The sequence below is a fragment of the Agelaius phoeniceus genome, chromosome 2 (genome assembly GCF_051311805.1).
Source record: "Agelaius phoeniceus isolate bAgePho1 chromosome 2, bAgePho1.hap1, whole genome shotgun sequence".
NCBI lineage: Eukaryota > Metazoa > Chordata > Aves > Passeriformes > Icteridae > Agelaius > Agelaius phoeniceus.
In genome coordinates this window covers 112,560,499-112,587,982 of record NC_135266.1, presented here as the reverse complement: position 1 = coordinate 112,587,982, position 27,484 = coordinate 112,560,499, and the positions used below count along the sequence as shown (strand labels likewise).

Sequence of the window (27,484 nt, the reverse complement as noted above, 5' to 3'; positions counted from 1 at the left end):
TAAGTTGCCAAGGCATAAACAAGATCAGAATTTGGCTCTGTAGAACTTCTTTTTAAAGGATTTCCTCTTAACCTTGGTCTCTAAAAGGCAACCAACAGCTAACCTTGCCCCATAACCTACCAACACAGAACAAAACAACCACAAATCCCTCCAAACTCAGGAATCTCATCACTTTAGGAAACAACAGTTTTAAAGTAGCAGATACAGAAAGAAAGAACAGGCAAGGTCTAATCTCAGCTCTGCATGAACTGGCAGTGGTACCAGGAGGTGTAAAACAAAAGGTCTCAGATCAGATACAATAACCTGCTCCTTCAGGTAATTTCTCCATGAAGACTGAATGTTTTCTTCTCTTTGCAATACTGCAGATAAGGGGACAAATTTCAAACCAAGAGGTCTGAGAGCAAGACAGAAAGCCAAACAGTCAGAGACTGTGGGACTAGTCTGGTGTCTTGGCACAACCAAACATAGATTTGTTTTCTTAGTGAAATGAGTTGTAATGAATAAAGTTTTCTGATTTTCAGTCAGCAGGGGCTCTGTGCTTTGTTAAACTCACAATTCGATTCTCCTCTTTCTGTTTATTATTCTGAATACAGAGAGTTTTGAGTGGCAATGGTTAGAATCCTAGAATCAGAATCATTAGGGTTGGAAAAGGCCTCCAAGATCATCAAGTCCAATTGCCAATCCAGCACCACCCTCAAACCATGTTGTCAAGCACCATATCCGTGTTTTTCAAACATTTCCAGGGATGGTGACTCCACCATTTCCGTGTGCAGTCTGTTCCAATGATTTACAATCTTTTCTGTGATTTTTCCCCCCCTAATGTCAAATCTGAATGTCCCCTGCTGCCACTTGAGGCCATTTCCTCAAGGTGTGTACTTAAGAGGAAAAAAGAAAAAGATTCAGACGCCATGAGGGTCAAGTGGGAACATGACTGTGAATGAAGGATTGGATCTCACACCGATAGCCATCAGGAAATTCCCTGTCTGCACTTTTGCTTCCCTTCTGGCCCCATTCCTTGGTATATTGTAATTGCAAGTCCTGAAAGGCACTGGCAGCCCAGTTCTCAGCGTGGAGGGAGGATGGAGAGGGCTCCAGATCAATCTCCCCTTGGGGGGAAGATGGGCCAGGAGCAATTGTGGTGTCCCTGCTGCCCTGCAGAGGAGTCACAGCAAGGGTAAAATGGCAGAATCACAGAATTGTTTGGGTCTTTAAGAGACCTTAAAGATCATCCAGTGTCATGGAGAGGGACATCACCCACTAGACCAGGTTGTTCAGAGCTTCACCCAACCTGGCCTTAAACACTTCCAGGGATGGGGCATCCACGTCTCTGGGAAACCTGTTCAAGTGCCTCACCACCTTCACAGTAAAGAATTTCTTTGTAATGTTTAATCGAAACCTGCCCTCTCTCAGTTTGAATCCATTCCCCCTTGTCCTGGCACTCCATGCTCCTGTACAAAACCCCTTTCCATCTTTCTTGCAGGCTCCCTTCAAGGCTGCAATTAGGTCACCCCTAAGCCGTCTCTGTGCAGGCTGAACAATCTCAATTTCCTCAGCCTTTTGAGGAAAGCCTGAGGAGGGATGAGCGGTTCTCCATCCTCCAAGTAACTCGGTGGCTCCCTCTGGACTCGCTCCAACAGGTCCCTGTCCCCCTCAGAGCTCGGTGTTCACCCTGCCCTTCTATCTGTGCCTCGCACACCTCCTTCTGCCCCCAGGCCGGCAGCGAGTGCCCTTCCCGCGGCTTTTAGGGCAGCTGAGTTCCGCAGGGGCAGCCGAAGGGCTCAGGTGCCCGCTCCACCCCCTCACGGCGGCACCGCCATGTTCCCCACCCGTGGCCGGGCCCGCCAGGAGGCGGAGCCTTCCCGCCGTGGCCCCGCCCCCGCCGCGAGGAGGGCGGGGCACCTGCGCAGCGCCGCCACCGGAGCCGGAAGCGCGGCGGGCGGAGCGGGGCGGAGCGGGCAGCGTTGGGCGCCGCCATGAGCTTCCTCATCGACTCCAGCATCATGTTCACCTCGCAGGTAGCCACCCCTTGCCCGCCGCTGCGGCGCGGCGCCTCCGGCCGGCAGAAGGGCGAGGGAGCGGGGAGGTGCCGCCGTCACCGGGCTTCCCTCTCCCTGCGCCCTGTCCGTGCCTGGAGAGGCGCGGGGGCGGCGCCTGGGGGCGCGCGTGCGCAGCGCCCCGCGCGGGGGGCGCGCGGGGCCCTCGGGGGCGGCTGGGCCGGACCGAGCCCAGCCCAGTCAAATTTAAATTCAAATTTAAATTCAAATTTAAACTTTAGCAGGAGAACCGAGGTCCGCTTTCGTTTAAATTTAAATTTCTCTAGTTGGAACGGACAAGGAAATTCACCTTGCTGGTGTCCACCGAGTGCTCGGTTTGTTTCTGGTGTTTGTCAGCAAGGCTGATCCTGGACAGTTGGACCGGATGAAAATACGTTTAAGTGGATCGCAGAGGGGTCTGGTTTAAGCTGCTGAGCTGGTGTGAAAATTTGGTTCTGTAGTGATGAGGGATGAGCTGAGGAAGAGGAACCTTGGCCCTCTCAGCAGCAGGTGGTTGTCTTAGATAGGCTTCAGTGCACAACCCTCATTCCTGGCAATTTTCGGGACAGCTTTTGGCTGTCTCTTAGAAGAACAATGCCCTCCCATTTGATAATGCTTTGATTTTTGCTTACAACGTGCTTTTCCACTCTTGGTGGATTGAAGGTTAGGGTTTGGGTTAGGGTTAGAGCATAGCTTTGGTACTGTTAACAGTTCACCCAGAACAAAACCTCCCACTTTTTTTCACTTTGAGTTCTGAGCTCTAACTTATCTAATAGCTTTTCTTTCATTTCTGATGGCAGCTTTAAAGCCTCACCTTCAACAGTACCAAGTTAGATGTGTTGCTACATGTAATTGTCAAATGCTCACGATTTTGCTGAGTTTTCATGTCACATTCACCTGCAATGTCTTAGAGTGTGAACTTCTACCAAAATGTCTTTGCTTTTGTACAGTCCGTAACACAAAGGCAGTCTAATCTTGTTTGGTTTTTGGTTATTATTCTACCTACTTAGTTCTTCATCTTTTACTTCTTTTTAAAAGTTTGTCTCTACCTTTTTTCTCCTTTCCATTGTTAAATGTGGAATTACATGATGCAGATCTCATTTGCTTATCATACTTACTTAGCTTATGACCCCTAGATAGGAGGCTTGTGAAATATCTTTCCTTTTTGCTAGCAGCTGCTTTAAAGTCTGAAGTCCTCCTCAAACAAGTTTTGCCAGCTGTTTCAAATCACTCATTCGACCTCATTCCTATTTCAGTTGTTCTTTCAAGGCAGCTGTGTTTGATCTTCTTGCCCAGCATTCCAGGTACTCCTTGCCTGTAAATCATGTTGGTGTGTTACCTTTGCCACTGTGGCTACTCCTGATGTGCAGGGAAGTAATCCACAACAATTCCTTTGGTTTTGCCTTTTGAATGTTTCTCCAGGGCAGGGTGGGCAGCAAGCTCTGGCCTTTTCCATGTGCTCTGAGGAGATATGCTGACTTTATTCCATGGTGTCTGACATACGCTGAATTTTGTCTTTGCCTTGGACAAAGCTACTTCTGTAAAAAACACTGAGTGTTTCCTGAATTCTCTTTTTGCTTGGGTTCTTTTAAATCATTACACTCCCTTGCAGTCTGATGAGGAATAGATGGGACTACCCACGGGAGGCCTGACAACACAGTCCCCTCTTACTCTCTGAAGACAGGTAATTGCCATTTTGGCCACCTTGTTCAGTTTGTATTTACTTCATTTAAGTCATCTGCAAAATAGTTAATATTAAGTTGATCCCTTCTGGACTTAAAGAAACTTCAACAAATTTTGTAATGTGCTTTCATGACCACTGAAATGCAGTGTTGTTGGCTTTTTCTGCTTCTCCTGCCTTGTCCATGTGGCTTCCTGCAGCTCCAGGTTGTGGTTTGAGGCATTCAGCACTGCCTTTCCGCCACCTTAGAGATCCTTGTAGCATCTTTCACCCCTGTTAGACACTGATAATGTGTCAGTGTCTAATCAGATGTACTGTAAAGATCTCTACAAAAATTCACAGGTACTTGTGGTCTACAAGAAAGAGCAGATGTTTTTATAAAATTTACTCATCCCTAGAAGATGTGTATTCAAGTGTTTGCTTTGCCTCCATTTCTGTATTTCCTGTAAAAAAACTCAGCCTTTAATTCTGTAGATAACAAGAATCAAGAGTGCAAAGGATTCTGGCAGGCCAGGAAATGAGGAATTCTGAGAATTTGGGAAAACCAAAATCTGTTGTCTTGATTCGGTGTTCCTTAAGGCCATAGCATTTTGTATCTGCTACACTTAGATATGTAAAACATTATTTTTTCCATGGTACTGTGCCAAGTTTTAATCTTTTGTGGATCTTGGGTGCTTTGGGTTAGCTCTTTTCCTTCCATTTGTTTGATTGCAGTCAGCAGTGTGGTGGGTTTGAGTTTGGCAAGTTGCAGGATGCAAATGTTGATGCCTCATCTCTTCTGCAGGTGCTGTTCTTTGGATTTGGGTGGCTCTTCTTCATGAGAAAGCTCTTCAAGGATTATGAGGTGAGAAGGAGCCTTTCATTACAAGTCTGTATCTTAAAAAATACTCCCAGTTATAGAAATATTCTTAAAACTGCATTTAGACTTACTCCTCTCTTTAATCCCTTTCTTCTTATCTGCAGTTACTTTCTTTTTAATTTCCTCCTGTGCTTCTGTTTGAAAGACTGGATATCTGAGAAAATGGGTTCTTCTGTGGCCACTGAAAGTTTCCATACTGGCTACTGTTAAATAAAAAGAAATCTGCAGGAGATGCAGGGGTAAAAGGAAACTGAGGGAACTGTTTTGCCTTTTAAAGGTGGGTAAGCCCACCTTATATAAGCTGAAATTTCTGAGAGAAAATCAAATCCAGTGGTTAAACTCAGTGAGATGTGTCAGTTGCAGCTGAATGGTTGTGAGGACTGGATGGGATAAAAATGCCATTCTCTTTTCCATAGTGGAGTATGAGATTGTAGTCCAGGTCAGACATAGTTTAAATGCAAGCCAAATTTAGATCCCAACAGTTTTTCTGATGTGGATTTTGTTTTTAATCTAAGGTTAGTATCAAAGAGCTCTCTCAGTGTACGAGTTTGCCCTCTGTTTTCCAAGAGGCTTTTGGCAGATAAAGGGCTTGGTGCCTTTAAGCAAGAGACCCAGTTGTGGGCCATCATACCTTGTGATTTGTTTTATTATCTGAGGGGTATCAGGATGCTGTTCCAGAAGTGGAAGTGCCTGATGTCTCTGGATTGTTCTCTGCCTTGCAGGTGCGACAGTATGTGGTCCAGGTGATCTTCTCTGTGACTTTTGCCTTCTCTTGTACCATGTTTGAGCTCATCATCTTTGAGATTTTGGGAGTGCTGAACAGCAGGTGAGTCCGGGAGCCCACTGGGGACTGGCCTGCCTTGTGCTCTGCAGCATCTTCAGTCTAACTTCTAAATTAATGGATTAGTCTTGGTGGGGGGAAATCGAGGGAGAAAACTGTCAGCAGCTCAGTGAAGGTGTTTGTGCAGCAACATTTGTTTATTCCACAGAGCATGGGGCTAGTAGCCATAAGTTTCCAATTTTCCATGCAATTGCTATTAACAATTGGTCTAGGTCCTTAGGGCAAGGTCTCCATTTGTGAAGTTAAAAGAAATGATTTCTTTTATGGAAGTATTGTAACTCTTCAGATCATGCTAAGAGCACTTTTCAGATGCTAAAGACTACAGAATGTTTAAGCACTGGTTTTTCTTTGGTGGTCAGAGGAGTGAATAAGATGTGAAGCTAATTGTGGAGTGAAAGCTAGGTCTGTAACAATACAGGATTTGTGAATCAAAGGTGAATCCCCCCTTGATAATAGGATGAGGACTTTTACATAAAGGGGATGTTAAAAACTGTCATCTTTGGAAGTCAGTAGGAAAGAGAAGATAGAACAATAGCATGTAGAGGCTAAGTTGGATTTCTTCTTACTCTGTCTCATCATACAAGTATAAGAGAGCAGTCAAAGGGGTTGAAAGGCAAGAAGTACAGAACTGATGAAAGGTAATGGTAGTTCTGTATGTTATTAATACGTGGGGCTGGTAGCCAGAGACATCACTGAGGAGAAGGCTTTTATAAGCCTCAATAAAGGGCTAGACTTCAGTATAGATGAAAATGTTTGCTTCTGAATTAGTTAGGAAAAAGTGACAAGGATCCTTGTCATTTCTGCTTCCCTGAGGATAAGAGTTAATGTTGGGAATGGGGACATGTATTTTTCTGTTCAAGTAAAGTGAAAGGTCAGTTCAGCCAAGATGAATCTGACCTGCATTTGACTACTCTAATTTGGTCAGAGGAGTATTCATCATGTTCATCTGTAATAATGTATTTATAAAACCTTGCTTTGCAAAGTCTTGCAGATGAGACAATTCACTCTGAAATGAAACATGCTGACTTATCAACATTAAATATTTTTAGTCTTTTCAGTATGAATTAGCTCTTTTTTTTACTCAGCTGTTCATTAGAAAATTAATTACTGCTTATACTTAGTTTTGATTTACTGTTCAACTAGATGAGCAGTCAGTCACATGAATCATGCTGCAACTGGCATTAGTCACCATAGAAAATACAGTATTTGATAAAAGACCCAGTGTGGTTTTCTGGATAGTTATTTAGTTTTAAATAGACATTCTTGACCTCTGTATTTAAAAATAAAACCATACCAAGCCCCAAAAAAAAAAACTCCCTCTCATCTACCCTAATAAAAAAAAATCCAGATTATTCTATATGCTAAGCCAATATTGTTCATTGCTTGATGTAGTTGGAAAGATTTTACTGACATGCAATTTTCTTTGAGAAATTGGTTGTATTATGATTTTGTGCTAATCAGTATTTTGGCTTTATTTCAGCTCTCGATATTTTCATTGGAAGCTGAACCTGTGTGTTATTTTGCTCATCCTAATCTTCATGGTGCCCTTCTACATTGGTTACTTTGTTGTGAGCAATATCAGATTATGTGAGTACTTGGTTTGTGGCAGGGGAGCTGCTCATTTGAGACTAGGAATACAAATGAGAAATAATTTTGGTTACTGTCCTTGTACCTCCCTCCTCGCCCTGGTTTTGTTCTGGCTAGATACCTTCTCTTTGGAACTTTATGCTTTATCATGAACCATTCATTGAACAGTCAGGAAATGCTTCACATGACCCCAGCAAATGCTGCTTTTCTTCATGGGTTTCAACAGAAAGCTGAGCACTTTGGAGTAGTATTACTGGGATTTGTTCCTTTGCAGTTTTAAGTTTGCAGCCAAACTCTGCAACCCTTGGCAGGGCTGTGTTTTTCTGCTGAGGGCAAAAGAAATGAGGCAGAGAAGCTCAATAAATCACTTCTGAAGCAGAAAAGCTCAGTAAATTAGTTTTTCTGGTTTTGTTTCTGCTGTCTGGATGAGGCCTCTTCCATGGGCTAATGGACACTAACCCTTGAGCTGTTGATACACATCACTCTTTTGTGTGAAGCTTAGGCACGTAGGTTGGGAATATTAAATGTGTGGTTTTGCCATGAAGATGGCAAAGAGTGAAGTGGTCCCATGTGGACAGCAGAGCCTTGTGTGAGGTGAGGGGGTGCACATTGCAAGCTGTAGCTCTGTCAGGTGACACCTGCTTTGGCCACCTGTTCTCAAAGTAGCATTTAGATCAATGTAGAAATGTTGCAAGCTATAAAATGCCCTAAAGGAAGAGCCTGTTTTAAACACTCCCTTTCTCCTCTCCATTAGTGCACAGACAGAAACTGCTTTTTGCGTGTGTTGTGTGGTTGACATTCATGTATTTCTTCTGGAAGCTGGGGGATCCGTTTCCTATCCTCAGCCCAAAACATGGTGAGTTTCATTTTCTTGCTGATTTCTTCCTTCCTGCAAATAGGCTTTGTTATTTCACTTTTACTTTGGAGCTGTTATTATCTCAGCTCTGCAGTTGGGACTAGAAAGAAAGTAGTAGAAAGTAGTTCCTGGAACTGAGGGTCTGCTCTGCTTTGAAATCTGTAATGTGGAGGTTGTCAGACTGACAGAAATGGGTGGATACATCTGGATTATTTTCATTAGTTTTCTTTCAGTACCTCAGGAGAACTTGAAGGAAGTAAGTTCTAACTGAACCTAGTAATGTAAGGACATGGTGTACTTTTGAGGACACAGAAACTTTATCTCCACAAAAAGTTGATCACAATTTTTATTCACTTCTTTCTGTTGTGGAGACTAGACCTAGTTTATTTAAGGAGCAGATCATCAACCAATCCTTAATCTGACATTTTTTCAGTCAGATTTTTCTTTTTTGTGACTGAAATCAGATGAGTTTAGCACAAGTGGCTGTCCAGTTGTGTCCCAAACGCAGCCATGTGCCTAAACTCCAGACTGTGGCCAGCAAGGGGCCTGGCAGTTGTGCTGGCTTTGGTACAGATTCCTGCTGTGCCTGAGCCCAGAGGCTGTGCAGTTGCACAGGACTGGAGTGTGGGGTGGTAAGTCCTGCTGCATGCCAGAGCTGTTTGTGTACAGAATTAGCTTGGGTGTCTCTGTTGTGGCCATGAGTGTTTTCAGTGTGAGGATCCTGTGTGCCCTTGGGCTAGTTTGGGTCCAACAGAGCTGGCATGTGCCTGACTGTGCTGAAGGATTGTAACACTGTTAGAACCAGACCTTTTGTCACCTCTGTTACCTGTGTAACTACATCGCCCTTCTATTTCCCCTGCACTGGAAAATTGTTTGGATATTGTTCCCAACAGGTGAAGTTCAGTCAGTTTCACGAAAATTGGTGAATGTGTTTGCGTACAAAATGCTCAGCTTAGTCCTTCTGTTCTGTGGGAAGCTGCTTGACTCTGTACTCACATGAGAAGTTGAGGGATAGCAACTGGTGTAGGGTCTGTTCACCCTTTCATCTGTGATCCTGGAAGTTTCCTAAGAGAAGATGTGTGTCTGTGTTTTGCAATTGTCATTTGCCTCCGAAATCCAGCTGCTGATGTATAGGGCAGATCCCTTTACCCAGTGTTCCATTGCAAGAGAAACTTGTATCCATTGTGAGCTGCAGAAGCTGCTTGAGTTGGCAGAATGTAACAATCCAGTGGAAAAACTTAGCCCTGGGGTTTGGGTAATCCTCTTCAGGTCACCAAAAGGTTCTGGGAGGCTGTGTAACACCTGGAGATTTCCAGAATGGGTAGTGGGCTGTTTTCTGTTTTTAATTGTACTTTACGGGGTGTGATGCCTCCACTTAAGAGTTCTACAGTGCCTTATCCTAGCAGATGCAGACATGAGGTTAGAGCAAAGGATTCCACATGTTTGTTCCCTGCTGTATTGTTGGGGTGCTGCTGTCCTGCATGTACAGACACGGCTGCTGTGGGTTTCATCAGGGAGTGGTGACCCAGTTCAGGCAGGTGGGGATGAGGATGAGGATGGCAGTGTCCTGCAGCTGAGAGGTGCAGCATTGAGCAAGGGCTCCCTTTCACTGTAACTTATCTAACAAACCTGAGTTTGGGAGCTTGTAGTAGAAGGAAGGTTATGCCTAATGACACACCAATATTCTAATAAAGCTCCTACCTCTGTCTGAGTTGATGGAACATTCATTCCCTTTATGTGTGAGTTTCATGGGGAAGCATTGCTCCAACCAGTGGAACGTCATGTCATTTTGAAGGCACCTCTGTTTTAAGTGCTGCAGTCTGACAGTGTGTGGGGCAAAAGGCCAGTGTATTGTAGCACATTCTGTAGCTCCTGTAAATCTCTGTGCAGCTGCACATGACTGGGTGTCTCAGTTTCCCTTTGTGAAGTCTTTTTGCCTTGTTTTCATCATTCATTCCACTTCTCTGAAGCATGAAATGTGGTTTGGCGCTCAGCCATCTCAGCTTTGCAATCGTGTAAGCTCTAAATGTGCTGTGTGTGGCAGCTGCTCTATAACCAGCTCCCTAAAAAGTGAGTGGTGTTTACTACACATGGCACTGTGTCCTGCAAAGGCAGGTTGAGGTCTGTGGTTAAGAATAAATGCAGCCCTTGGTGATGGTTACAGCACAGGCTTGATGTTCATGCTGAATTACATGTTTTAGAGTCCACTTGGTGCTCAGGTAGGAGACCTTGTTGGTGGTCACCTCAGCAATGTGTGTGTGTCAGCCAGATGAACACTGAACAGCCAGGAGCAGCTTAAGCTTCCCAGCCCCATTGTCCTACCAGCACAGCTTGTATCTGATCTGGAGGGGTCGCTTCTAATGGGATGGGGGTTCAGATGTTTTTAGGCCAGTTTGCCAGGACCAACAGGTTTGGTGATAATTGCTGATAATTGCAGAAGTGTTTTTCTGGAAGACACTTCTTTATAGTGCCTGGTGGAAGATCTCGGTCCCCATCTTGACAAATGGCAAATTTTATTAGTTTGGGGCCAAAATATTGATATTTAGTCCTCTCCACATATCTGTATATCTTAGGTATATCTGTATGTCTTAGGTTTCTTCATAGCTGGAGTTCCCTGTCTGTCCTTCCTGTTAGCTGGGGTCATTGCAGTGGGAAGGCAGTCAGATTAATTAAGCAGCTCTCTGCTATGTTAGGAAGGCACCAAGTGTGGAGCAGAGTGAAAAGAGCAAGGTTGCTGATGCCATGTTTTTCCCTCCCTCAGGAATCCTGTCTATAGAACAGCTCATCAGCCGTGTTGGTGTGATTGGGGTGACACTCATGGCTTTGCTGTCAGGATTTGGGGCTGTCAACTGTCCATACACTTACATGTCCTACTTTCTCAGGTAACTTTAGCCCTGTGAAATACTTGTCCAGCTTTTTGAGATTATTTTTTGCTTTTCCTGTGGCATTGTTTCAAGTTTTTTTGTTACTTTTTTTCTGAATCTAGCTGTTGTCATGTCTGCATGCTAGAACCATTTCCACTGCTGCTGCACATTCCCCTTATACAGGCTTTTCTTTGCCTCATAGGCATGTGCACATCTCTGAAATGGGGCAGCAGGCCTAACTGGGGTCTTTATTTTGCAGGAATGTGACAGATGCAGATATTCTGGCTCTGGAGCGACGACTCCTTCAGACTATGGACATGATTGTTAGCAAGAAAAAAAGGTGAGAGGACAACAGTAGCACGAAATTATTTATCTCAAGGATTTGCAGTCAGTGTGGTGTAAGATGGTTCTTGAAATCTGAATTGGGTTGAGCTGTGTGGTGTTTTGTTCTGGCCTGATACATGACTGTTTTAAACACTAAGCAGTGCCCTTTGTGGCTGCAGTGGCACAGATTAGGCTTCCAAGACCATTTGTAACACTCTGCTGGCAGCATAGCTGATCTGTAGGATGGGCACCTTTCTCTCCTGCTGAGTCAGGGACCCTTAGGCCACTACAGCTGGCTCTTACTCGTGGTTTCAGGGCAGAAAGGGGTTTGTACATATGGTGGATCCTGGCCAAAGCTGAGGCAGGGTAGTGAGCTGGTGGGGACACAGCTATATTCTTGCAAACAGCAAGGTTCATATTGGTTAAGTTTTGCAGAATTGCAAAACACTGCTAATGTGGATATACTGTAGTACACCAGTGTGCCAGCAGAACTCTGCTGGCATTGGTTTAGCTTATTCCATGTCCCCCAAGCTAAAAAAAAAAACTACTTTCAGAAATAATGTAATTTCATTTACATTGGAAATACTTTTGTCTGCATATTTCATATCAGTATTACATATTTCATGTCTTGCTAGTAGTGCAGAATAAATCCAGTTACTGGAGTTACTTCAAAGGTGTGACTGTCTGACACAGCAGTCTCCCAAACTTTACTTTTGGTGCCTTAATGTTTCAATGGAACCTTTTAACGTGTGCAGGCTTTTAGATAGCCTAACATAGCCAAATTTATCACCATGTATATATCTGCTGATGAGTATTAGCTCATGGAAGTGTAGCTAAAGCATAACCTCCTTCCCCTTTGAAAATGTAAAGTGGTGAACAACTGTTAACTCTGTATTTGTGGTCATGTGTGAGATGGTAAGTAGTGAGAGAATTTAATTACTGAGGTTTCATTGATTTAATTGACTGGAAGCACTCTAAAAGAGCACCACAGTTAAAAGATACTGTGCAGTGCTGTTTCTGACTCTGCTCTTTTGTTTTGTGCAGTGTTTTTTGGATCTCTGGTCCAGGGAGAGTGGTGTTGGGGTAAAAGTCAGGATGCCAGAGGCTTGTAACTAACTAGCACATTCATGCCTTTATGGCCAGGAAATCTTCTGAATATGGCAACTTCCCAACTATTATGAAGAGCCATGTATTAATCACTTGGGAATTATAATGAAACTCATGTATTTGTTAAAAAAAAAAAAAAAACTTAACAAAAACCACAAAACAAACTAGTCTCAGAACTGTGCAAGAAGTAGTAGAAGCTTGAGTTCTGTAGATTCTTGTTCTCTTTTTTGATTTGGCAGGGAGTGGTGGGCTGGCATGATTGGACTATTTGCTCATGTAAAGCCAAATTTAAAAGGTTAGATATGTATCAGTCCAAACACAACCAAGTAATTGGCAGAACAAGTGGGAATAGCAATATTTTCCAGCTCAGGGTAAATGCTGCAGTTCCATAAATTGTCAGTGATGTGCTGGCCACCTTCTCAGTACTACTGATAGTTCAGAACTTATCAGTGAGCACAAGAGTTCTAAGGCAGTAGAACATAAAGCTTTTTGTTTTCTTTGCTGATCCTGACATTTCTTCTCATGCCAACCCTTATTCATGCTGGCTTTCTAGTCAGTAGGAGATAGCTGTGAAAGTTGTTTGCCCTGATGGTTTTTGCACAGGAATCACTTTTATCTCCTTCCTGAGCACCATCAAGTAAAGCCTTTTGGAAACTCACCTCTAAGGCTGTCAGATTCTTTATACTTGTTCCTGCAGGTGTGACATAACTAATCCTCAGGTTTGAAATGCCAGCATTCTGATGGCATTGCTTCATTTGTGTCATGTTAGAGTCAGATCAGCTGATGTGACACACAAATACCAGACACTGTCATTACCAATCTACACGCACAGAGTGTGTGGGGTTTGCCTGTGGATCCTTTCTGTCAGGTCTCCAGAACTCCTGGCTGCTGTGTGGATGCAGAGATCCCTGCCACCTCTAAAAAGAGAAGATTTGCCTTTGTGTATGTATGGCCTTGTGTTTCACCTGGGCATAGCTGCATTTTTGCTACAATGCTGTGGGTCATTTGGGATGGACCATGGGAATCTGTGTACTGTGAAGAAAGTAAGGATTAAAAATGCATTTCTTACATTTGGCATCTCTCAGGATTCTAAGATCTCTGTTATTTGTAGTCTGGGGCCATATGTGCTTTTATCTGTATGTAGGGTGCCCTAAGGGTGTTTCTTTTGCTGATGTCAAAGGAATGATGGAATGATTTTTAATTTTTTTTATTACACTGCTTATCAACATCCTTGAAGAGGGCTCAGTGCCGAATGTAGCAATGCTGGCTGCAGCTAGAAGAAAGGAGCTAAACACCACAGAATCATGGAACATCCTGTGAATAGTTGTCAGCTTAGGAATGGATAACTTGCTCACAAATTTCAGTGAGGAGAAATGTGAGGGAAGGAGAGCAGAAGCCAAGAGTGCTCGTGGGGATTATGCTGTGGTGCACGTGGAAGTGTGAGGGACGATACGCAGCTGCTGCTGGAGTGTTGGAATTAACCTGGGGAGTCACGTTCAGATGGCCTGGAGCATCCAGTGGTTCAGTCCAAGAATGGATCTGTGTGTTTGTGCTTCACAGCAGCTTGTCATGCAGCCAGCAGTGAGTGGCAGCATACCAGAGAGTGCTCTGCACACCATCCAGAGCTCGTAGCTCCATGGAAAAGGCGGATTGCCCTGATAAAGAGGAGGTGTCCAAGGGGAGGCAGGAGCATGAGAAGTCTTCTAATTCCTGAGCTTGAGATAACACAGTCATGTGTTTGAGGAAAGGAAAGCAGCTAATCACATGACTCAGAAATCCATTTGAATTCTGAATGTTTAACTGGGTTTAAATCCTTTAGAGTTGAAACAGGATCCTGAATGGAAGACTTGGGAAATGGCTCATTGAATCTCACTTGATTAGATCTGGGCTCTACTCCAGACCCAATCAGGATAATTTTATGTAGCAGGATTGGTGTTTAGGGGAAGAAAAAAGGGTCATCTATTTTTGGTGAATTTAGTTTAACAGCATCTTCTAAGAAACTGGTGGATTTTTTTCCTTTTTTCTTGTTTTGATTTTTCATGAAAATATTATATTCCTAAGGACTTGTGTTTTCTGTTCTTTCAGGATAGCAGTGGCTCACAGGACAATGTTCCAGAGAGGAGAAGTGCATAACAGACCCACTGGCTTCTGGGGAATGATAAAAAGTGTTACAACATCTGTTCCTGGCAGTGAAAGTATCCTTCATCTGCATGCTGGCACCTGCCTTGGGAGGTGGATCCAGCTTTCTTTGTTTTGAGAGGTAGGATGTTAGTTGGGACAGTCACAAAGCATTTGTGTTTCAGCACGTTTCAAGCCTAGTGTCTCCTGGGAAGTTTGTTCTTTAGCACTGTCTGACCTTTTGCCCAGGCCTGGGGCACAGTTTTACTGTGACACAGGCAGAAGTTTTATGTTTCTGCCCTGCTCTATAAATGTTCTGTTGCATCACCGTGGGTGAGGTGTACAGCAGATTAGGGGACACTTGCTGTGCACACTTAACACAGATTCATAGAATGGTTTGGGTTAGAAGGGACCTTAAGATCATCCAGTTCCTGTAGAAGGAATCTCTTGGGAATGACAAGGGTCTGTACTTCTCTAACAGAGTTGCTTACCAATGATTTCTGTCAGACCACTTGAAGTGCATTTTGCATATTTGAGGCTGAGGACTCTTCTTCCTCTCCTTTCACACTAGCTGCTAAAATCAGAATTTGGCTATTTGACAGACTATTCATAGTAATCACTAATCCCTTGCAGCAGTTACTCAGCAGTTTTGTTCATGAAGATGATGTGAGATGACATCTTGTGAGATGCACTTCAGGGGCAAGGGACACTGATCAAAGTGGAGCAGCAGTTTTTGAGAGCTCTGGTTCTATTCTGTGATGTGTTTCCCAGGCAAAGAAATAAAGAGTTTGTTTCATGACAGCCTAAATACTGTGTCCTGCCTACCTCCTTAAACTGGAGTAGTGTGCATCAGGTCCATGCTTGAGGTTTCTTTCTTGCTGTTTTAATAAGGACCATGAAGTCTGAATTACAAAGCTGATCTGGGTGTAAGAAGACACCAGACCATTAGATGTGGCCCTTGAGCTGAAGGTGGGGAATGTTTTCTTAATTAAGAATTCATGATGTGTTCTAGCCTTGACTATGTTGGTTTGCCAGATCTGTCCCTTATCCAGCAAGAAGTGGATGCCCTGGAAGAATTGAGTCGGCAGCTTTTCCTGGAAACTGCTGACTTGCATGCAACAAAGGTACACAGCAAATAACTGCCCAGATGGGTGTTGGGAGGTCAGAGTAGTTTGAAAGAGTACATGGTTATGAGAAATTGAAACCTGTTCCATAGGTAAATGGTGAAATGTTGTAATGCAGTGGAGTGAAGATCTGTTGCTTTAATTTTGGGGCTAGATGACAGTTCAGATCTATCCTTGAGTCTGCCCCACGTCCCTGTAACTATTTACAAGCTTATGAATTAACACTTAGGAGTTCAGAAACATTTGAATTGAAATATGTAGAAGGATAGGGCTGTGTTTGCTACTGTTGGTGCTACATTACAATTTTATGTTGTGGGTGATTGTGAAAATGACATATTTTTTAATGTTCTGCTCCCTCTCCCTTATTTTGTATTTTCAGGAGAGAATAGAGTATTCCAAAACTTTCCAGGGAAAATACTTTAACTTTTTGGGTTATTTTTTCTCCATCTATTGTGTCTGGAAAATCTTCATGGTATGTAAATGTTTTATTTCATTTTTTTCATGGATGTATGCAAATACACCCTGCATAGATTATGCTATGCATGCAGTTCATTAAGTAATGCTATAGTTCCTTTAAAATCCAGAAATTCTGAAGGAAACTGGCCCTTGATTGAAATAAAGCTCTGGATCTGGCTTTTTCTATACAGCATTGCACCACTAGTTCTTACATGGATGTGTTTTGTGCTGCCTTTGGCAATCTGACCACCCCCTGCCTTTTCTTGGTGGTACAATGAGCCTCACTTGTGAGAATGAGAAATGCTTTTGCCTTTTTGCTTGAATGTAACTCCATCTCTCTTGCAGGCAACCATCAATATTGTATTTGACCGTGTGGGGAAGACTGATCCAGTCACAAGAGGAATTGAGATCACTGTAAATTACCTGGGAATCCAGTTTGATGTGAGCTTTTATTAATTCTTGCAGCCTTTTCAGCAATTCATATCTTATCTAAATAAAATCATCCTGCTGCTAGGAAGAAAGTGATAGACCCTGAGAATGTGGCTTTGGCTTTTGACTTATCAAGGAGGAAAGGAAAATGCACCATGAATGTTGCTTTCACACTGATTTTATGCTGAGATGGGATTGTGGTCTTGCCAGAGAGGCAGTGATTTGGTTTTTTTTTTTTTTTTTGTTTTGGAGAAATAGAAGCACTTTAGACAATCTGCTTAGATTAATACATTCAGCTCCAGAGTAATTTTGATTTCTTTATGCAAATAGTTCTGTCATTTACATAATCTGTGAAAATGGGGTTCTTTGTGATTGGTATAAACTAAATCTCCTCTTGTGTTTGGAGTAAACAGTTGCTAATACATTTGTGAAAATGTCTGTTATATAAACCTTGTCTACAATAGATATCTGTACATTTAGGAGAGACAAAGACCCTGAAGAATTGGCAGCTATACAAGGTGGTGTAAATGAAGTTAATGTTAAAGTTTTAACTGTGTTCTTCTTGTTGATACAGGTCAAATTCTGGTCTCAGCACATTTCCTTTATTCTTGTTGGAATAATCATTGTTACCTCTATTAGAGGGTTGTTAATCACACTTACAAAGGTAAGAACCAGGACTCTTGAGTGGTTTTACACAGAGAAATTCATTATCAGATCTTTACCTTTTGATGGAGCAAGTACTGTATAAACTTTCAATATGTATTTATATTTAAATATCTGAATATAAATTCTTGCAGAGGGAGGAAGGTAGGAAGAATACCTTTTGCAGGATACTTCCCCAGTCTGTCAGGAAGGGATCTAGATGTTAAATAAGATGCTAAATGTAAGCAAGGGTTCAAAATGCTGCTGTAGCCAAGGCTTGTTAGTAAGGTTGATGAGATGGTGATTAAAAGCATTTACATTACTTAATTTAAGCTGCTGGTGGGACAGAAAGGCATTAACTCAACAGACATGTGACTCATTGACTTCACCTGGCCTTTGGTACCTATGCTTAGACTTCTCTGTACTGTTTTGTGATTTTTAACACAAGGTGCAGCTGGCTGGGGAAGATTGATGCAGACTAGGGTTTATGAAAGTTTATGAAAGGTTTATGAAAATTTGAGGTTTATGAAAGTAGTCTATAGGTAGCCCTCTAGAATGCATGGTTTTGATGGGGTATTTTGAGATGAAAAGGTATTGAACAATGTGTACCTTTCACTCTGTCCTAAGGCACATCAGACTAACCTACCTGCTTATTTCCAATGTTTTTGGTTTTTTTTTTCCCTAGTTCTTCTATGCCATTTCCAGCAGCAAGTCTTCCAACGTTATTGTTCTGCTGTTAGCGCAGATAATGGTGAGTATGGAGAATGGTGGGCACACCCACGTACAATTCTGCACGCTCACCTCGTGTGTGTTTGAACACATGGCAGCACCTTTGTGTGCTGCCCTGTTAGCCCAGAGGCTGAGGTGAGGCAGTGACTGCTGTCCCTGGTTTGGCTTGCAGGGAATGTACTTTGTGTCGTCAGTGCTGCTGATCCGCATGAGCATGCCTCCGGAATACCGCACCATCATCACCGAGGTCCTGGGAGAGCTCCAGTTCAACTTCTATCACCGTTGGTTCGATGTGATATTCCTAGTTAGTGCCCTCTCCAGTATCCTCTTTCTCTATTTAGCACACAAACAAGCCCCAGAAAAGCATATGGCCCTCTGAGGCAGAGCTGCAGCACTGCACTGCTCTGTGTCCTGTCAGCCGCGCTGCTGCAGCTCCTGTGCATTGCAGGACTTGGTGGGACGGGACTGCTCTGTGTGTTCTGGCCCCTTGAACCTCCACACATGTCATCATCAAGCTCTGTGGCTCATTTTGTTCAGTGCCACAGCTGGAAGGGATGGGGATGTGTGTGTTAAACTTGAAACAGTCAATTGCCAGGCAATAAAAGCAATGCTGGATACACCACTATCCAGTGGCGTCAGAGCTTGTGTGGTAGGCTGGCTGAGGGAGCACCTCCTGCTGTTGGAACATCATCTTCACAGAAGGCACCGAGAAATGTGATTTTTCTTCCGAAAATCAACTTATAATTGGGATTTGGAGGACTGCAGTTCTGGAACTGAATGTTTGAGTCTGTGGAATTAAATAAGCTTTTGTAATATGCGAGTATCACGGTTGTTTTTTGTCAGTCCCAAAGATTTGGCTGGATTTGAGCCAGAAGGTGGTTGGGATTTGCAGTTCCAGCAGGAGTGGAGTGGAGAGAACTCCATTTCTGTATGTAGTGTGTATCACTAGTACCTACTATCCTTAGGAACTGGAGATTTGCTTTCTCTTTCTGAGTGTCAACTTTCTTTTCTCTCTCTGCAAAAGTGGAACTGAGGTTTTGGGTTCCTCTTTGGTAGAGTTCAGTGTTAAGTTGAAGACCACTGCCATGCCTTGTTTACATTGTATGTTAGGAATTTTATTATTGTGATTTAAACTTTTAGGTTCTCATGGCCACTTTCTCAGGCTTTGTTTTATAATTGTTCTGGAACATAAATTGTAGGTGGTAAGAGTAAGATTTGGAGGGGGGAAAATAACCACTCTAAACAATTTATTTCTGTATTGTCTTTGGTGTACAGCAAGGAAGCAAAGTGCACAGCAGCAGTATTACAGAGCCATTTGTGTCCCATTCAGGACAACATGGTGGTGACTTGGGGTTAGACAAACATGCATGACTGAATTACATCCACACCTGTATGCAGAGGAGACAAAATAGAGATTAAACATCTTGAGTTGTGAGTTACAAAGTTAGCTTAATGTTCAAAGGAAGCTTCTGCAATGTTAGCAGGACAAAGGATCATAATGCACAGGGTAGCTGGGCTTATGCCATTTCAGAGCAGCTGTACTGCTGTAAGCAAAGATGCCACAGAGATTGAGGTGATGGCCTTGGAGAGCTCCTTTTCCTGGGAAATGGGCAGAAATCAATTGCTCTTTATTAAGAGCTCATCCATAACAGCTTAAGATGCTTACAAATCTATAAAACATTTCCAGCTTCTGCTGCAGGACATTTAATTATAAGTTGCATTTCTTTAGGCCTTTTCAGAAGTGACTGAGTGCCCATTCCATAAGGCAGAAATTGTGCCAGTGGAGCACAGTTGCAGGGTGTTAAATGGATGGATGCAAGTTACACTGAAGTGTTTATTGCAGCAAGGCTTTGCAGTCCTTTATGGTTCTGGTACTCCTTGGAACAGCCAAGTTCTGAGAGGTGGAATAGCAAAGAAGAACTGAAGAAAGGATTTGGCAGGTTTCTTTTTTGTTGTTCTTGGCATAGCTTTGTCTCTTCACAATTTTGTGTCATCACTGTTGTCACTGTCAGCTCTTGTGGAGGCTGCTGACTGGGAGGAGGAGGAGGATGAGTCTGCCTGCAGAGGAGTAACAAAGATGTTGTGATTATTTTCAGTTTGTAAACATGTTTGATAGTCTGCACTGTTGCAGACTCCTGTTTTCATCTGCACTAATCACACACTTGTTTAGATGACAGAATGAACCAACAAATACCATTTTTGTTGTTGAAGGGTTTTTTTTGGTTAAGTACATTTTCAGAGAATTTTGTTCAATAGAGGGTTTCTATTGTTGAATTCCCATATCTGCACAATTTGAACACAAAAGTAGTGCTGACTTCTGCAAAATGCAGCTTGGGTGCTAAGACATTCTTGAAAAAACTTGCAGGCAAGGCTCATGAAAAATAAATGGGAAACACAATTGGTCTTACCTTGTCTGTCTCTTTTGCATGATCAGAAAATAAGCATTTTAATATTTAAGGCTGACCACTGAAGGTTTAAACTCTTTCAAGAACAGTTTTTCTGACTTCTTGTTTTTCTGACTTTAGTCATGCTTTGGATTCTTTCTAGTGTAAAATAATTTCAAAGCAGCACATTGCCTAGAAAATGTCATAACCTATCACTTACTGTTCCTTCTCCAAAGGGATCCATTTTGAAATATTTCATGTGGCTTTCACAAACATTGGTTATGTTTTCTGTTTAAGCACTGTTTGTTTTATTGAAGCACTTTCCCCTCCACTGCCACAATTGTATTGCCTGTTTCCCATCATTGGGATTACTGTATTTGGATTGTCTTGTTCCATAAAATCTCTTGTACGTGCATTCTTTGTGTGATTTAATATTGCATTAAAGATACTCACCTGTTTTACTTGTGGGGAAAAGAAGAGATGTTGTGATAATTAACAGCTTTCCTTTTAATAACTTGCAAAATTTCAGGCTCAAGTTAACAATTCTAGGTCTGAAAAACTCACTACCTGAAAAAAAAAGTGTTTTTTCTATCCCCTGCGTGATCCCTCAGCATCTTCCTAATGCAGAATTACTCACCCTTTCCCTTGGCTCAGGTGAGTTCCTCTCTGGCTCTGCTGGATGGTTTTCTGTGTGAGCAGGAGGCTCAGGAGTGTCTGACTCTGCCATGGAGGCTGTGATGGGAATGTTTTGGCCTTGGAAGTACCTGTAAGCATCTTTGCTGCACACCAGCAGTGTCAGTGTGTCCCCAGTGCTCTGGATCCTTGCCACCACCTTGTCGTAGGACTCGTTGGTCACATTCACTCCGTTCACTTCCACCAAGAAGTCGTCGTTTTCCACACCTGCTCTGCCAGCTGCTCCCTGGCTTTGTACCTGCAGAGGGGAGTTCAAGGCAGGGTCTTGGCAGAAAGCTTGGAAAGATGCACGAACAGCTGAGTTGCTGCTTTCCCTAGAGGATGCTGAAATAAGCATGGGGAAGGGGAGAATTGGGATGGGCAATGGGCCCAGACATAATAAACATGGAGCCCATCAGTTTGAGATTTTAAGATGTTTCTTGATCTTGACAGACTTACATTATAGGAATGTGGCATGGTAGAGCCATGAAGACAGGTAGAGAAAGTTTTCTAACTATTTGGGGGTCTCTATTCAATAACTTCAAAGTTTAGTACAATTCACAGGTCCCTTAGTAATGAGTGGAACCCCTCCTCTCCAGAAAGCTGAAGTTACAGATGTAAAAGCTACAGGGCAGAAAGAGTTTAGCTTTTACCAGCTGTGGAATTCAGAGAAGGTGGGTAGAATTAGGGCAAAGGCATCTCCTCTGAAATGAAGCTGTTCTACAGTAAAAACCAATTCTGTCCAAAATACTAATTTTAGTGTTCCAGGCTCATGAATAAAAGCAGAAATTATGCAAAAGCTGAATTCTCCTTCCCTCTAGATGTCTAACAGAAGAAGGAATGTTTTCTGGTGCTCATTTTTTATCTTGGGCCAACAATGTTAGTCTGACTTAAACAATTCTAACTCTGATCAGAGAACATTGGAAAAGAGACTTTTGTGGCTTTTCTTGCATTTGTTTGCAGGATGGAGGGGAGGATCTGCCCAACAGACTGCTTGAGCTTCTCCTTGCTCCCCGTTCTTCATTAGTACCTCAGTGATGAAAAATCCAGGTTTGTTCTTGATCATGTTTAAACTGAAGCCAAATCCATTAGGTCCTTTCACCATGTTGCAGATCCTTGGCTTGTGGTTCACTTTCTGCTCAGTGTGCAACTCCACTCTTTCCTCCACTTTAGCTGGGGTTGAAGCCTGTGCTTTGTAGTAGTATGAGAAAGGGGAAATTTGGGCCTGAAAAAAGTGACAAAATTACATTAAAATATAAATTTCTGCTGTGAAATCTGTTTCAGGCTCTCATGCTCAACATATTTTGTTTGAAATTTTGTTAATGACTCAGACTTGAGCTGCAGTGAAGAATTCTTCCCTATTCTGATTGGAAAACTACAGTCTTGATCTATGTGAGGAGGGAAATTTGTTATCTATAAATGGTTACACAGTCATGTTGCTCTGAATTTGATGTCTTAGCAGCAAACCTTAACTTTTATTGTGATGTGTTTGAATTTAGAATTGTTGCAATAGTGTCTATAAAAATCAGGAAGAGGCCAGAGATTTGGGTGTTAAGTGACTTCCTGCACCGGTGTAAGTGGAGTTGCTGGCATACAGGTGTCTCTTAGGCATTTCCTGCCAGTTGAAAAAGTGTCAGAGCAGCTTGGCTGTTTCATTGTGATAAATTACCAACTCCTGGCAGTGGTTTGTGTTTTCTTACCAGTTTGTACATGCTGTCAGTTTCCTTATCCACCACCAGCAGGGAGGTTCTTTCCTCAGACTGCTTAATTTTTCCCACTACGCTTTCGTGATCCAGCCCATCCACTCGCTCGCCGTTGACAGCCACTAAGATGTCATTGTCCTTTAGACCTGCCATGGCTGCTGGGCTTCCAGAATTAACATCTTTGATTACGTGGTCTGAGATAAGAAGGGGAGAAAGATTGCTGTGAAGGCAGAGCTGGGTGAGTTTTAAAGACATAAAAAAGCATGGCAAATGTAAATGAATTGCACCTTGGGTTGAGGCTGTTTTCCCTGAGGATTTCTCCTAGATGGCCAGCAAGAAGCCAAAGAGAATGAGGGCTGCAAACATCGTATAGGAAGCAATGGTACAGCAAATATCATGGCCTGGGTGTTAACTTGGGTCTTACCACCAGTATTTTGTTCCAGCCGTAGATAAAATCCATAACCGCTTTTTCCCTTCTGGATCTCAATAAGTCGTGGCTTGAGGGGAAGCAACCTTAGGCTGGCGCTCTCTTTGCTCAGTGCCATCCTCTGGCTTGTGAAATAGCAGTCTGTTTCTTCATTTGAAAGTAGAAACATAACATGATTTTCAGACTTCTTTACCTGTGACAGCACATGTACAGTCTCAGATGTCACCCCTTCAACAGCACGTGGGAATTGGGGATATTTGGTGACTGGTGCACTGATACATAGTGGAGTCTGGGTGCTGTTAGTCCAGGCCATGCTACTGTAAATTGATTTTTCTTTTTCCCCCCTCCAGCCAGAAATCTGGACTACAAGAAAAGCAAGGGCATGTAATGAACGAGGAAATTTTCCGTATTTCATACTGTGTTCCTGATGTGTAGGGATTTACCTGTAGGGCCATGGGAGTGGCATGCAGTGCTGTAGAATCCAGGGAGCCTGAGTAGAGAGTGTTTGGCTATTCTATGTGTGGAACTCTCTAATATAGACTTACTGTGCTATCTATACCACTATTTTAGATTACAGTGACACGAGTCAAGTTTCTGTCACTCTTGGTCCTCTTCTGTCTCCCTGTATTACTGATTCTGAGGTGAGGTTTTTTTTTTTCTGTCTCTTCAACCTCTCCAAGCCTGTCTTTCTCTTATAGTCCTCTCTATTCTAATGGCTGCTCTTTTTACTCATCCTAACCAGTGTCACTGTGCTGCTGGTGTTGCAGTAGCTCAGAGAAACCCGGTGTTGCACAGTTCCATAGTTCGCTGTGTGCCCTGAATGCTGCTGGAATGCTGGAGTCTCATGGCTCTCTGAAATCTCTTCAGCCCCAGCTGCGTTTTAGCAGTGCCAGCAGCGGAAAGCTGGAAGCCTCATTAGCATTGTTCTTTGCAGCCAATTAGTGAAATTACTTGCACAGTAAATTTCATGAGTTTTGGACTTCTTCACAGGAGAAAGGGGACTACTATCTAAAATCATGGAATCTTCCCTGCTCCATGCTGACTGTATCATCAGAGGCTTCCTTCCTCCTGCCTTGGAAACCACATTTGATGACTTGCTCTCCTGCCATTAGCAGCATTTCCAGGACTTCTAGGGAATGGATTTATTGAATAGGGTTCCTGGCAGCAGTACACATGTGTTACTGAAAATCCTTTGGCCTGTCTTGATGGCAGTGTTCATTGAGAGGCAGCTCAAGAAGCTGCTTGATAACAGAGCCAGTGCAGAGGGCTACGCTGATGTGCTGGTGCTACGTGAACAGCAGCTCCCAAGATTTACTGTGAAGTGCTTAAATCAGCCAGCCTGGCCTCCTCAGTAACCCTGATAGGTTGCTGTGAAAGCAGGCCAGAACAGAAGATAAATCAATACCTTTTCCACCACTTCCTCGTGGGTGTCATTTTCCACATTTTTCCCATTGATTTCAATCAGGCGATCGTTATTTTGGACACCAGCCTTTGCAGCTGCTCCTTGTGATGAAAGCTCTACTATGAACAAGCCCTTCTGTCCTAAAATAAATGAAAACTCATTACACAGGGTAAGTCACTGCAACAGGCCTGAATATAGCAGTTAAGGAAACTCAGCACTGATGTCCTCAGAGATTCTTGGCCCCTGCTTGCATGCAGACTACAGGAGCACCACAGACCCTCCACACAGACCCTCCTCTGTCTCTTACTCTGGCCTGGAAGAATCCCTTCAGTGGTGGAGGGAGATATTTGCTCACTATCTGCAGCTCAAAATGGTGTTTAATTTTCTACCAGGAGTGCAAAGTGGCTGATTAACATAGCTGAAAGGGATTTGATTCCTATTCCCCCCCACCCTTCTATCCCCCCATCATTTTGAAGAGAGAAGCTGCTTTTATGTGATTTTATACATTTAATAATTTCCTGTGTTTGGAAGCCTTCTATGTTTGGTCCTTCAATTATATTGCATTCCAAAATACCCTTTAGAGGGCTCTTTAGAGGTGGTGCTTTCCAAAAGACCTCCCTCTTCCGTTGACTGGCCTTGGAAAAAAGGCATATATGGAAAAGGTTCAAAATCCTTTTCTTTTTAAATGAATTAACTTAAAAATCAGGGAAAGCGTTTATTACAGCTGTCTAGAACCTCATGTGCTGATTCCTGAGGTGATTTTAGGAATGGAACAGGACTTAACATAGCACATTGAGTGTGTATCTAGTGTTTGAGCAGGGACTGTAAATTTGGTTTTGTTAAGTGGGCTTAAATAAGCAGAAAATAGCTTATTATTTTTCTCTCTCTTTTTTTTTTTATTTTCATCTGTTTTCCACTCCATGAGAAGCATGGTCCTCAGAAAACCTTGCACTGCACATGCTGTACAGAAATGTTCTGGAGATGGATCTGAACTCATCCTGCTACTTCTCACTTCCTTTCTGTTAGCAAGAGCAGTTTGTGTCTCCCTGCTAACTCCCACGTGTTAACTGAGGTAGCCTCTGTCCCTGCAGCCAAATTTATAGTTATATTTATATATTTATAGTTATAGTTATATGAATCTCCAGTTTCTTCTCTGCAGGCTCCCACCTTCTGTGCTTTTCAGGGAGAAGCCGTAGCCTGTCTCCTCCTTCACCAGGTAGCAGAGCCGGGGCTGTGGAGCTGCAGTGGCCGTGGATGGTGGGCACTGCTGCTCCTGCTCTTGGCCTGCGGATGCCTTTGGACCCAGCCCTTCCAAGTTCACTCCCTCCTTTTGTGCCTTTTCATAGGAGGCATCATCCAGAACGAGGAGCACAACGGAATTCCCGCTGTTTCTGACCATCTCCACCACCTGTAATAGACAAGGGGGAATGGATGCAGGCACTGGAGTGATGGAGCTAAGAGCTTCCCCCAGGAAAAGCTGCACTGTCCACTGCCTTTGTTGTCTCACCCCCTGTTCATGCACTAGGGACATGTCACCATGATATTTTCTGAAAAATCCTCTTTGCCCAGGATTTTCTCCTGGGAAGCTGAGAAGCTTCAGAGAGGCATGAAAATCATAATTCTCTGATTGCTGCTCCTGCTGCTTTGGAATGTGGCTTGGACATTGTTTACCAACAGGTGAATGTTTGATTGTTTCCATGGGAATTGTTTTTTCTTCATGGCCAATCACAGTCCAGCTGTGTGGCTCTCTGAGGAGTCAGTCATGAGCTTTCATTATTATCTTGTTAAGCCTTCTGATGAATCCTTTCTCTTTCTTTAGTACAGTTTTAGTATAGCATTCTATAATATCATATGATATGATAATTCAATATATCAGCCTTCTGAGAACTTGGAGTCAGATTCTCATCTCTCACCTCATCCTGGGGACCCTCACAAACACCACAGGGAGGCATCCCAAAGACATTCCATGCCCGTGCTGGGTAATGAATGATGCAGGGGGATAAAAACCGGAAGAAAAACTTCCAGAGCAGCTGTGGGCCTGGGGCACGGTGTGGATCCCAGAGTGAGCAGATTTGTACCTGTGCATGCTCCTCCTTGTCCACGAAGACACCATTAACCCTGAGCACTCTGTCTCCATCCTGCAGGCCAGCCCTGTCGGCCGGGCTGTCGCGCTCCACGTTCCGGATGATGTGTCCTGCCGTGTCCTGCTCAACCCGCAGGAAGAAGCCGTACTTCTTCTGGGGCTTCTTGGTCACTGTGCACTCCCTGGGCTGCAGAGCAGAAGTCATCTCTGCCAGACAGGATGGAGAAAGCACCTGTGAGTAAGAACAGGAAGCTTACTTGGGGTATATTCCCTCTAATTACAGGTTGAGAGGGTTTGCTTCAGAATTCTTGGGTGGTTTTCTGGGTGTCAAGTTTTTTTGTTTGTTTGTTTGGGCTTTTTGGCCCCAGGAAATCCAGCTGTGCAAAGCTGAATTTGGTTAACAAGGCTATCAAGAAGAAACCAAACCCATTTCCCGGACCCTCCTTACTTTTTTTTTTTGTTGTTGTTGCTGTATCTCAAGTGAAGTTAAGCAAAATGCAGAATTGAAATAAGAAAAGTCTGCCTGTGAAAACATAGTAAGGATTATGGAAGGGGTGTAATACCAGGATTAAGTCTTACAGAGGAAATGAAGTTTTGGAAAAAGGGATTTTAAGTGGAGTGAAGGGATTGTTCCCCTCCCTTTGACACTTAGGGGGCCTCATGTGGGTACTGTCCCCAGTTTTGATCTCCCCAAGTAACTGCCATATTTGAGCTAGTTTGCAGAGGGAATTTTGGTTCTAAAACACTTACTTAAGCAGGCTGAGAGAGCTGGGTTTGTTCAGTCTTGGGAAGAGAAAGTGAAGGGAAGATCTTCTTGATATTTTCCCACTGCCTAACTGGATTGTGTGGAGAACACAGCCAGACTCTTGGAAATGAACAGTGGGAGGATGAGAGACAACAGACACAGGCTGCAGCACAGCAAGGGAAATTCCAACCAGACATCCATAAGGACAGCTTTTGCTCTTGGGGGAAGTCAGATGTGCCTAGAAGTGCCCAGAGAGGCTGTGAAATTTCTGTCCTTGGAGATACCTGGATTGGGCCCTGAGCAATCCAATCTAAGCTGGCCCTGTTTTCTATGGGGCATTGCACCAGGCAACTTCTAAAGGTCCCTTCCTGCCTAAACTGCTCTGGGATGTAAAGAAACTGTGGTTTGTGTGAAGCTT

At 43.3% G+C, this 27,484-nt stretch overlaps 2 protein-coding genes across 3 annotated transcripts; one reads left to right on the top strand and one right to left on the bottom strand.

Annotated features, from left to right (window-relative positions):
* Positions 1-1,887: 1,887 nt before the first annotated feature.
* On the top strand, positions 1,888-20,511 carry GPR89B (G protein-coupled receptor 89B). 2 transcript variants are annotated; one of them, XM_054654985.2, is made up of 15 exons: positions 1,974-2,015; positions 3,646-3,717; positions 4,499-4,558; positions 5,296-5,399; positions 6,895-7,001; positions 7,756-7,857; positions 10,619-10,739; positions 10,981-11,061; positions 14,238-14,347; positions 15,306-15,394; positions 15,774-15,866; positions 16,196-16,291; positions 16,854-16,943; positions 17,607-17,672; positions 17,823-20,511. In XM_054654985.2, the coding sequence occupies exons 3-15, from the start codon at positions 4,532-4,534 to the stop codon at positions 18,027-18,029; spliced, it is 1,293 nt and encodes a 430-aa protein (XP_054510960.1). In that variant the 5' UTR covers positions 1,974-2,015; positions 3,646-3,717; positions 4,499-4,531; the 3' UTR covers positions 18,030-20,511. The 2 variants fall into 2 exon arrangements, with proteins under 2 accessions (XP_054510958.1, XP_054510960.1); XM_054654983.2 differs by lacking the exon at positions 3,646-3,717 and having other exon boundaries at positions 1,888-2,015.
* Positions 19,628-26,526, bottom strand: PDZK1 (PDZ domain containing 1). The gene is made up of 8 exons (XM_054654982.2): positions 26,317-26,526; positions 25,406-25,646; positions 24,242-24,378; positions 22,834-23,029; positions 22,407-22,603; positions 21,737-21,931; positions 20,672-20,965; positions 19,628-19,708 (listed from the first exon to the last, which is right to left on the bottom strand). Exons 1-8 carry the CDS (start codon positions 26,524-26,526, stop codon positions 19,628-19,630), a joined length of 1,551 nt encoding a protein of 516 aa, XP_054510957.2.
* Between the last annotated feature and the right edge of the window lie 958 nt (positions 26,527-27,484).